Consider the following 12,410-nt stretch of genomic DNA (forward strand, 5'->3'; position numbering starts at 1 on the left):
ACAATGTCTTCTTGCATAATTTGTGACGAAAATCAACATGGTAAAGAAAAATATCACATTTCGGAAAAGGGAAAATTGAGTACATTTTAAAAACATCCATGGATAAAAGCATCTTAAAGGGCTTCTAAAAACCAAAAATTGAAAATAAGCACCTTTAAGCACTTTTTAAAAATGCTATGCACCCTGTACTATCTTATTTTTTATTAAATTTAATTTAGAAATTTTACTTTCGAAAATTTAAAAAAAAAAAAAAAAAACTTTAATNAAAATATAAAAAAAAAAAAAAAATATGGACACACAAAACAAATATGACTGCAGTAGATATAGTAGATTGAAGAAATGTTAGGAAAGAAAGGTATTAATTACTGGTGGAGGAATGTGAAGAGGACTTTTGCGCAGGACACTAAAGTCTGGGGGAGTAGGTGTTGGTATGTCCGGAAGCATGACTTCTCGCTGAGGTGTGTGCTCGGGTGTTGCTTGAGGAGTGACTTCACCACTCTGTCCTTGACTTGAAACACTAGGGACAGGAGAGGTACGATGAGACACTGGGCTGGCAGAAATGGGTGGATGGGGTATGGGCGTAGAAGACTGAGGAACGGGTGGAAATGTCGGCAGAAACGTATGCCTGATTATTGGCCATTCATTTTTCTCCACAGCATGCACGATATGCTCTAGTCGAATTTGCAAAACTTTATCCTGCAATAAAAAGTTACAGACTCAATTTCTCATCATTACACACAATTGTTATTACACATAAATTTATTTATGCAATGAAGTAATATTTTGTTAACATTAGTACCCACATATCACTGCACTACCCACAGGGTATCTGTTAAATTTCAGATCTGATTCAGGGTATCAGATCAAATTCATGACTAATTCCAAGAATTTTTCATGATTAAATGAAGTTACTATTTTCTCCGACAAAAACAACAATAAATTTAAAAAAGCATTATAATAATATAAATTGAAATGATAGGTATAACCAAAACTGCTGTACTCTGCATCTTCATATTTACAGATTTTAAATTTAAAAATCAGATTAAAGAAAGAGTTGAAGCAATTAAAAATACCAAAGCAAATAATTTTCTTTCCTAAAGAATTATATTCTAAAGATACTTTTCTTGCTCATCAGGAAGGAAATATTCCTGATTTTTCTGTTCTCACTTTGGAATTAAAAAAAATTCACCAATGACTGGCTTGCTTCAGCTAGAACTTTAAATTGATAAAATAAAATAAATAAATAATAATAAATATTCTGAAATCAAAAAGTTTAAAAGATAATTTGTTCTAGAAATGATGTTTTTTCTTTCATTTTTTGAAAGAACACCATCATTTATACAGAGCATGATAGAAACATTTTATATTTTAATAAAATATGAGTGGGGATCTTGTTAGAAATTCAGATATTTGAAATAAAATAAAATAAAATTGGGGCGGGGATTCCATTTTTAAATATTAGATTTTTCAGCAACCTAAATCAATGATTTTCCATGATTATTTTTTTAAAAAAATATATAATTACTTTTGGCCATCGAACTGCATTGCCATTCGTAAAAGCCAGAAGTTGAGCTACAGTAGGTTCACCCATTTCTGTTTCGAGATTGAAGCTTGCTTGGCTCATAACATCGTCGTTTTGCGACATGCATCCCTGCAAAATTGCAATCATCTTAAAAGAAAAGAAATATCATTAAAAGGAGAGTATATTGAAAAACTGCAATTCATTATATTGGAATACTTTTAATAAAAAAAAAGTTAAATAACAGAATTCAGTGTAATTGTTGTCAAATGATCTACAAATGTCGTTGAAATTATATGCGTGGGAGACAAATTTGTCGCTTTTATTATGTTTGGAATTACAAAATAGTAAAATATCAAATAAATTTATCATATCGAAAAATACGATATACATTTGATTCAACATACTGCACATTAATATTCAAACCATAAAATATAACATAATTTTTTCATATATAACAAACATGGTTTGTTATATATGGTATATATATAAAAAACTAATTGTACACAAAGAAAAAAAATAGCAGTACTATAACTGCAATTCATTTCAATACACAATATAGTCTGCAAAATATTTTACGCAATTGAATAATATAATTAGGTGCATTTTAATAATGTCTACATTAACAAGCTAAATGTTAAATTTATTTCATAAATTCACTTATTCTAAATAAATTTGACATGCTTCAAATTAAAAAAAGAAGTTATTTTTTGCTTGTGGTTAGAGAGGATGGTTAATGTGACAGCTAGATAAAATCTGCTATTCATCAGTCAAAGTAAAATAAACTGTTTTTATGGTATTTTATTTTGACCATTTTTATTAGTTTAAAAAAAAAAGAGTGAGAAGTAGACATCATTTCTTAATGGTTACTTTTCGAATTTAAATTTCAATAAAAAAATACTAGGGGTACTTAAAACTCATGAACAAAATTTGTTTTGTTGACAAATTTACCCTTTTCCATCATTTGATATCAAGTTACAAGCATATTAAATGATATAATGTATGCTACACAACATATAAACAACAAAAAATAATAATAACTAAGAAAAATGGAAGCTTTCATAAAAAGTAAAACAAAGAACAAATTGAATAGCAATAACATATTTTCATAGGCTTTACTAAAAATGAAAAAAATCTATACCATTTTTGGTTAAACATTGTAATTTTTTCATAAGAAAATACAGCTTACTCTTATTCTTCAGTAGGCAAATCTAAGATTTTTTTTTTTTTTTTTTAAATTATTTAATCAATATTTACATAGTTTGATTTTGAATTAGATACTTCAAATTTAAAAAAATTTAGATACTTCAATCTTCAATGAGTACAGAATCTCTATTTTGATAATTTGTTAGCATGAGATTTTGCAATGTGCTATTATTTTAAGTGGCAATGGTTTTTAATGTGTGATCCGAACGTCAATTTGTTTCACAAGGTTGACTCAGAATAATATTTTGTTCATGAGGGTTGTTTTTAACTACTTTGTATTTTTTCTCAGATGTGTTACAGATTAATACATTTTTGCTGTTACAAAATATTGGTTAACTTTTTTTATTAGATATATCAATAGAGCTTTAAGATGACACTAAAAAGAAGAGGCATGGAACTTTTTCAAATCTCATTTAGCAGAGATAATTAAGCCAAAAAAGTAACTTACTTGAGAATCATGTGAGTGGAGATCATCTTTGGGTTGGATGTTAAATCTATCACGCATTCCCTCTTCATACATCAGTTCTTCCTGCTTCACTTTCATAAATTTTTCTGACAAGTTGCTTTTTTCAGAGTTTATGGCTTTCTCCATTTTGAGGAGGGGAGATTCTTCCACTTCCATGGATTGCACAGCATCACAGTTAGACTTAGTTTCAGTGTCAGTATCACAGTCATACTTATGTTCATCTTTTTCCTCCTCCACAACCATCGCTGGATCCACAACAGAAGCATCCTTATTCTTTTCAGCGTCCTCTTCCTTGCGAACATCCGATTCTATGTCCGTTTCTTCATCCTCCATTTTCACATCCTCATCAATTTTCAATTCGTTGCTTCTCTCGAGTGGATCGTCCTCCTCCATCTTGGATGTGTCCGTTTCGTCCTTGCTCTCCGCCGTGGAATCGGATTCCTTCTTTTCCACCACGGTCGGTGTAACTTCTTCTGTCTTTACCTCAGCATCCAGAGTTTTATTTTCTTCCTCTTTTTTCACCTCTGGAGCTTTATCGCTTAATGGCTCATCCGTTTTGACTTCATCGTTCTCTCGTTTTATTTCCTTGTCGGGATCTTCAGATTTGACAATTACGGGATCACTCGATAGTGCGTCTTTTTGGTTTCCATTTGAAGCAGAAGAGTTTGGAGAGCTCTCACCAACCTCTTGCTTTGTGGATGATATGTCTGGAGTTTCTTTAGATGCAGTATCATCTACTAAAGAAGGAAGCTCTTCTTTCAGCTTGTTGGCACTTTCATCTTTTAATAAAATACTATCGTCTGTATGATAGATATTTAGAGGACTAGGACAACCTGCAAATGAAAATGAGACAAACAATAATTATCTGTAACAGAAATTGAGTATTAAACTTAAAAAAAGTAATAAATTAGACATGATGTACATTAGTAATTATCAGAAATGGAAGCGAAAATTTCTATTGCATGGCAAAATATCTAATTGCTCGAACAAAGATTACAGTTCTTAGCAAGATACAATTTATTTTCTATCAAAGTTATTGCATCAAATAACAGGGTTCCCACTCAATCTTTTAAAAAAAATTTAAGGGAGTTTTCAAGGACCTAAAATCAAATTTTTCAAGGACCTATTCGATATTATTGTTATACGCTAAAGTACATGTCAACCTGATTTTACAATTACGTAGAAGCAGAAATTGTATATTTTTAAATCATAATGCTTATTTGACAACGACAAAAAATTATTTATTAAATTTATCAGCTAATAATACGAATGGTTGATAGTTACATTGCTGTTTCAAATTACTTTAAAAAATTCCAATTGACCAAAAAAAAACAACAACCTCCAATTGACACAGGATACTAGCCAACATTTAAAACTAGCATCAGTGAAACTTTTCATGACAAATGAATTAGAATTAATGAAACTGAATGAATGACTAATGCATATTACATTAAACAAGCATAGTAAATAATTGATAAACTTTGTGTAATTGCACGGTTTTTAAAATATAAATACTTTTTTTAATATGTTAGATCAAATTTTAGGTTACAGGAAATGTATATAATTAGATAAATTATCAAAATATATCTATTTAACATATCTGTTTCAATTTTAATATCAAATTTTCTATGTTCTTACTTAAGAATATCAGTAATGTATTTTGAACATAATAAAATCTATTGTAGAACAATATTTTACAGATAACTAAGACTTACCAAGCTTTATTTTCTTTAAAATATNAAATAAGCTGATTGCTAGTGTTGAGCTATTAAATTTCTATCAAAGTTATTGAGCCAAATAAGCTGATTGCTAGTGTTGAGCTATTAAATTTCTATCAAAGTTATTGAGCCAAATAAGCTGATTGCTAGTGTTGAGCTATTAAATGAATGTCATAGACAAACATCCATATGACCTGATGTAAGTGAAATAGGGTCTTTATCACTTTCATATATGTAATGGAGTGGACAACAGTGGTCATAAAAATTCCGCAAACAAAACACTTGCAAAGAGCCTACTTGAAAAAAGGCAAGTCAGAACGCATAAAAATCTGTAAATAAAACTAATTTATCGTCGCAGAATGCTTTAATTTTACTAAAACATGAACAAACATTTTATTCATAAAGAGTGGTATCATTGCTACACCAAAATTGAATGAGTTGAATTACACAGTTGTGCCAAGGTCAGGTTTTAGGAAAGCAAGAAATTTTCTCCTCCTCAGAAACAGAAGAGGAAATGGAAGAAAAAGTAGGAAAATTTTTCAGAATTGTGTTTTATGATGTTTTTATTTGTGGCTATTTTAAAATTCTTTGATTTAAACTTATAACTGCTATGTTGAAGAAAAATAGAACGAGAATTAGAATATTAAATATCAAGTAGCTTAGGATTAGATTCTGAAGGGATAGCATGATTTAAATTGCATTCTTTTTTCTTTCTTTTAATCATCCATTTGAGTCTAAACATTTTTTACCAAATATTAAATATATTCCTAATATTATGAAACGTTTAAATCATGGTTTTATTGATATTGAAGGTTTTATAAAAAGGTTTCTTTTTATAAGGGAATGTATGTAAATTACTATTTGATATCCAAAATAGATTAATGAGGAAAAAAAAAAGATTAGTGAGACTTTTTGTGAATAGAATAAGTTATTTGAAACGTTTAAATTATAATTTTTTATAATCTGAATGTAAAGTATTTAGCTATTTAAAACATATTTCACTGAGATTTATTTACTTTTATGTTTCTTTTAATAGATGTGCAATTAAAACTCATTAACCCTTTCGCGCCGACTGTCATAAATGCGTGCCAGCATAAAACCGTATCAATCAGGGTAAAAAGATAAAACTGGTAACCAAAGTTGTTCTTTAGCAGTTTATTTGTGGGCAGGGTTATAACTGTTTGTTTTATTTAATTCACCATTACTTCAGTTCAAAATAAAATTATTTAGTTATACTTTGAACTAACATTGATCATAAATATGAATATATCTTGATTATATATAATAACAATATTTAAAGTAAAAGCAAAGTAAGTCCATCAAATTAGCCACATCTACATTTAAGCTACCATTTTTTATTTATTTATATCCTGATTCTGATTTTGTATGAATGCTTTTATGAATCACCCGTCCCCAAGGAGTTAAATATGTAGTATGGATACATAAATAATGAAGAAACAGTTGTACCACAAAGAGTAATTTGGAATGTTTCTTATTTTTTAACATTTCTTGATCTAAATTTATTTTTCATTTAGCAGAAAAATACTTATTATTTAAATACAAGTACAGGGGTCACAGTATTTAAAAAATTTCAGGTACTTTTAGGAACATTCTCTAAAACTTTTAGGAGCAATTTAACAGTTTGTTCAGCTAAAAATAGGTTACACTATAGATTATAAAATTACAAATGACTTGTAAATCTTTTTACTTCTTCTGTATAGCATATTGATAAAATTGTATATTAAGCCATATTTAATACAAATATAAGAACATTATATATACTTATTCAAATACATAAAACAAATTATCTATATAGCTTTATAAAATCGTACCTTTATAGTAAGGTTTTTTTGTTAGAAATACTAGGTATTTTTCTTAAAATATTGTTGTTTTATAATATTAAACATTGTTAATAGATGTTATTAGCTTAAAATAATAAATATGAAAAATAAAAAAATCTACTTTGAATTTTTAAAAAAAATTCAATTAAAAAATAAATAAATAAAAATAAAATAAATATTTTTTTAATGCCTGGCACATGCACAATATCAATTTTCAGCAAAAGAAAACTTATAAAACTTTTTTTAAAAAAGAGTAGGAAAATTACATCTGACAAGTACGTTACAATAAATATATAATTATATGTACAGAAAAAGGTTTTTCTTACCAAGAGGAGTAGATAACATGTTACCAATCTGTAAAGCTTTGGCATTAGGTATGTTCTTTAAAACATCTTTAAAAGAGAGGTTAGGATCATGCAACAGATGATAATCCATTCTGCTCAAACCATGCCTAAAATAATTTTACAAGTTTAAAAACAAATTATTTAATAATGATCTTTTTAAAACTAAAAGAAAAAAATCCTTAAAATAAAATTATAGATTTGAAAAAAATGTTAAAAATAAACTGAATACATGTAAATTAAAAGATAGTGGTGTTTTTCTGTTAATCATTGTAACAAATATAATTTTTTGCAGTTCCTAATATGAGACACCCTTTTTAAACTTAAAACAAAAAAATAGCTATAATGTTCAGCATTATATCTAATGAGCATGTGATCAGTGAAAATTAGTTGGGATCGGCCATCATAAGCACCACTGTTATCGCAATAAAAAATTTAACAAAATATGCCTAATCTAGAAAAGGTGTACTAATATGAGAAAGTATCAAAACATATTAAATATGTAAGCTTTAATTGATATAATCTTGGACAATCATCACTTACAATTTTATGATATAACAAAGAATTGAATCTTATTTGATTAAAAAATGTTGATCTTAAAAATTCTAGTAACGAAATTTTTTTTTTTTAAACTATCCCTTTCACACGTGGTTTAAAATAATTTCTAAAATATTATAAAATAATAAATTAAATTGAATAATAATAAATGCCATTTTAACGGAAAAACGCTCTCAGATGGAAACTGTCACTTAATGTTTTAATCACCACTTGTTAAACCATTTAACCACCATATAGTCGCTTGTTGGCAACCATTAATTTCACCCAATATTGGATACAATGCATTAAATTATTTCAGCCTTTATTTTTTCATTGAAATTCTATGGCTGCTTTATTTTTTTCTGATATCAAAATAGTTCACATTTTTTAGTTTTAATTGTGGGGCACGCAGGTTAAAATCATATTTTAGGCAAAATCATAGTTTTAATATTTAAAAAGAACTTACTTTGCAGCACCTATTAACAGATCTTTATCATGTTTTCCACACACCCACCAATCAGGTAAATCCATGGATGGTTGACACAGTTTTAACCTTTCATCTAAATCAGGGTGACATAGGATTTCTTCCCTGATCTTATTTAATAATTCCACTCTCTGCAGACAGCGACTCGCTCTCTCTTCAGATATAGGCTCAACATTCATAGAAAGTTGCTCTATCAAACAAACCATAAAAAGTTGAAACATTGTTTCAAGTTTATGATAACAATTAAAAACATACCAATAAAATTAGTAACTGTGGCTAGAATGTTACAGTAGGATTAAATTATCGCAATCTACATTCCAGATATATATATAAAAAAAAACAATTAATGTTTTTTTCTTTTCTAAAATACTTTTTTAATGCTCAGATATATGAATACTTAGAAATATTTTATCCATATTATATATTAGAAAATCAAACAACATAAGTTTTATTATGGTCATGGTTATTAAGATTTCCAATAAGGAGCAGAAAATTTATAATACAAAACTATCTTTAGATTGTCTACTAAAAGTGTCTAAACAAAATGATTCCAAAAATAGTTAAAACACTTGTAAAACTAAATTGTAATCACTAAGCATTTATTACATGTAAAAAATATTATAAAAATTACATATTATGGTCATTCATATCTTTAAAAAATGTGTAAACTGGTTAGCTAATATGTTCAAGTTGTTAATATAGAAAACAATGACTATACTAGATTGCTAAAAAAATAGGTAATTAAATTATCATAGCTGCCAACATGAATAGGAAAAAAATCCAGTAGATTTTACGAAATATAAATTTCCCGATGATTGTTGCATAATTTACTAAATATTTTACACATAGGGAATTTTATAGTCATCAAAATAAAAATACAGCAATATATTTCACTTATGATTGATCTTAAACATACTTGAAACGTTATGTATTATGTTTATTCATTATTTCAAATATTAATAGGCATTTAATTCATCAAAGATTGTTAAAAGATTTTTTTAAATAATTTTTAACTGATTTCTATAAATTAGGTTCGCTTCAATTAAATAAGTATTAGTAATACTTCCAACCATACAAGCAAGCTAGCAAAAACGTGTACAAAAATTTTATTTCAATAGGGATTTTTTTAGGAAACTTACTCAATTTTAGAGAATTTTCTAAAATGTGCAAAAACTAAGAGAATTTTAATTAAACCAGGAGAAACTAGCTAAATCCAGTAATCTACTGGAAAATCCATTAAAGTTGGCAGCAACGAATTATTTTTTCTGATTGAAATGATATTGTGCCCTGTTTAGAGTCTGAAATGGTACAGTAGAGCGCAGATTATCCGAGCTGCTCGGGACCGAACGTGGTTCGGATAATTGGAAAGTTGTTTAAAATCTAGCTTCAGTAATTATTATTTATGCACTAATTTCCCCTCACACTTTCTCTAGGCTTAGGACTGGTAATAATATCTAAAATAGCTCTGGCTTGTTTAAAAGTTTTTTTCTTTCAATTTTTAAATAGTTTTTATTCATTTTTTTTCCCATTTTGAATTATTTTTATTATATTTCAGCTTTTTATAATTTTGTTGTCAATTACTGATTTTACCACACTTTTCTTTATTTTCCATTGAAATCCAACAAAAACTTAAGTTTCAAAGAAGATGCTCTTTTTTAAGAGCCATATCCTTTATTATATTTAAATAAATCAACTGAACTAGATCAACATCGTTTTGACGTTCTAGCTAATTCATTGCAATATCTAATTAATAAATTGCATGCTTCTATATGAGAAGGTCCACTATCTTAAACTTGATCACCTACTTCTTACTCTTCGCCTGTGGGGTTCCGATTTTCATTCAAAATTTCAGCAACAATTTCATCATCATTTAAAATTAGAAATTCAGGGTCTCGACACCAGTCTTCTATTTCTTTTGCTGTATAACCTGGCATCTTTTCATCCGGAAGATCTACTGGTACAGAAACTTCAGTTTCGTTTGTTTTGCTGTTAAGAATTTTATTCTAAGATTTAAGATTCCAAGCACTGTAATCACTAATCATTAACCATAAGTGACAACTACCCATCCCCCAATTGTAGAGCTTCAGCACTTATCTATTCATAAACTCCTTCCACATTCCACCCATTGTAGACTGTCAAAAAGAAGCTCGCATTCTTAGTATTCTAAACTTTAAAAAAAAGCATTCCTAAATTTAAAAAAATAAAATAAAAAGATTTTGGATAATAAGGGTTCAGATAATCGGCGCTCTACTGTATTTAATTGTATATAAATCATACCTTCCTCATCTGTCAACTCTCTGCCACAAACCCTTTTACACATAGCATAAAAGCACTTGTAATATTCAGCCAGGGTTTCATCATACTTCCTTTCTAATCGTGCGATGCCACGGAAGCGCGACCAATTATATTCCTTCTTTTCCTCGTTGTACTCAACACCAAATGAAGAAATGGTGCGATAAAAGTCTGCTTCTTCCCTTCTAGACCATTTACTATAGGGAAAATTCATAACATATCTACATAAATGTCTAGAATTAATTAGATTGAGAAAGGAAATAAAAAGAAATGGTAGAAAATTAAATGAACATCATACCGCTGTTGCAATTCTCGCTTTTTCATTTCCCTTTCTCTGATTGCTGCTTCAAACTTTTCTCGTCTTTCAATTTTCTGTAAAACAGACCGTTTGATCAGTAACAACAAACACATATATTCAGGAGAATCTAAAACTTATCATACTCTAATTTTCATTTAAATTGAAACTTGGTGAAATCAAGGTGTAAATCAAAAATAAAAGAGTATGTTTAATAAACAGACTTTTCTTCGTTATGAAAATGCAAATAAATTAAAAGCAAATTTAGTTATTACCTTAATTCATGGTTTTATTTAAACGAAATCCAGAGAGCTTACAACTACGAAAATAAAGAAAGTTAAAAATGAAATTATGATTCTGAAATTCTCAGCAAAAAGCATTTCTCAACCAAGAATCCCTAATATCGAGCAACAAATATATTTGTCAGCCTTGCTTTTTGTAATACCATGAACAAACTCATACTCTAAGGCCCTCCAGTATCTATTGCAACATGATACCGGAAATCTAGAATTTCTAAGCCCATGATATCAACTAATAACTTTTCATGACTTACACAGGTTAATACATTACTCAATATAGTCAAAGAGGATCTAATCGAGTGTTACTTTCTTTCTCAAAAACAATGTTTTATCTGAGCAATACTTTGCTCATCTTTTTAATAAGACAATTTAAACAAAGAATAAAAAAGAGCTGTACTATTAAACAAAGTAAAAGAATAAATAGCCCAGCAATTGATGTTGACAAACATACAAATAAGAATATATATATTTGAAAATATTTTATGCCTTTTAGGAACATTTAAAAAGCTAAAATCTTTTTATCTGACAAAATTCAAAGATGCTATTTTCAAAAGGTCAATTGTAAGAATTATGTTAATTCAATTTCAAAGAAACAAAAGTTTCAACATCATTCCATAACTATCAAATAACTTTAAATATATCAAAAATATTGCAATACATAAAAAAATTATATTAATTAAAATCCTTTTTAAAATTAGGTTTAACAAATAATTTTAATATTTATTAGGCTCACACTGATTTAGTAGGGGTTTTTTTTTTGCTTCATATAATAAAAATAAATTTATTATAACCACATAAAAACACCATAATGCTCCTACAACTGAACACAAAAACTTCAAACAATCTACATTTTATTTTGTGCTTTCTTTTTAAACAAATTCTGCCATAAAAAATTGCAAAATACTTGGTATGAATATGAAAGTAAAAAAAGGTTTTGGTGAAGAAAAGATGTTTACATCAAATAGAGAATAAATATGAAAATAATGATAAATAAAAATACTATAAGCATAATTTTCATTACATCAAATGAAATTTCATATCTTAAAAACAAACAATTATTACTTCAAAATTATTTAAAACAAAACCGGCACAGTCACAAATTAGTTTTATCGAAAATTTTGTTCCTTCATATATTTTACATTTACATACTGAATTTAATAAATTATTTATGTAATTAATCGAGATGTGTGATTTTTAAATCACATCACAATGTGCAACATTTTATTTCGAGCAAATATGAATTGTGATGTGTGATATTTAAATCATGTCACTGTGATTTTTTAAATTTCACAAATTTGGATCAAGTCTAGTGATTTTTTAAATAGGATGAGTATGGATCAATCATACATTGTATGCATCATCATACATTGTACGTATAATGACGCATTGTATGAATACAAATTAGAAATGTT

At 27.8% G+C, this 12,410-nt stretch overlaps 1 protein-coding gene across 17 annotated transcripts in view; it reads right to left on the reverse strand.

Annotated features, from left to right (window-relative positions):
* LOC107439580 (chromodomain helicase DNA binding protein kismet) overlaps positions 1-12,410 on the reverse strand; it is a 99,550-nt gene that overhangs the window by 20,231 nt on the left and 66,909 nt on the right. For 7 of the 17 annotated variants that reach the window (XM_043052606.2, XM_043052605.2, XM_043052603.2 and 4 more), the window contains 7 exons: positions 10,703-10,776; positions 10,390-10,625; positions 8,095-8,302; positions 7,077-7,201; positions 3,174-4,024; positions 1,526-1,669; positions 367-696 (listed from right to left, as the gene is read on the reverse strand). In XM_043052606.2, coding sequence (XP_042908540.1) covers positions 367-696; positions 1,526-1,669; positions 3,174-4,024; positions 7,077-7,201; positions 8,095-8,302; positions 10,390-10,625; positions 10,703-10,776 — 1,968 coding nt within the window. The remainder of the gene's footprint in view (positions 1-366; positions 697-1,525; positions 1,670-3,173; positions 4,025-7,076; positions 7,202-8,094; positions 8,303-10,389; positions 10,626-10,702; positions 10,777-12,410) is intronic. The other 10 variants (XM_043052608.2, XM_071180434.1, XM_071180433.1 and 7 more) reach the window with 3 other exon arrangements.

Source organism: Parasteatoda tepidariorum, chromosome 4 (assembly GCF_043381705.1).
Source record: "Parasteatoda tepidariorum isolate YZ-2023 chromosome 4, CAS_Ptep_4.0, whole genome shotgun sequence".
Taxonomy (NCBI): Eukaryota; Metazoa; Arthropoda; class Arachnida; order Araneae; family Theridiidae; genus Parasteatoda; species Parasteatoda tepidariorum.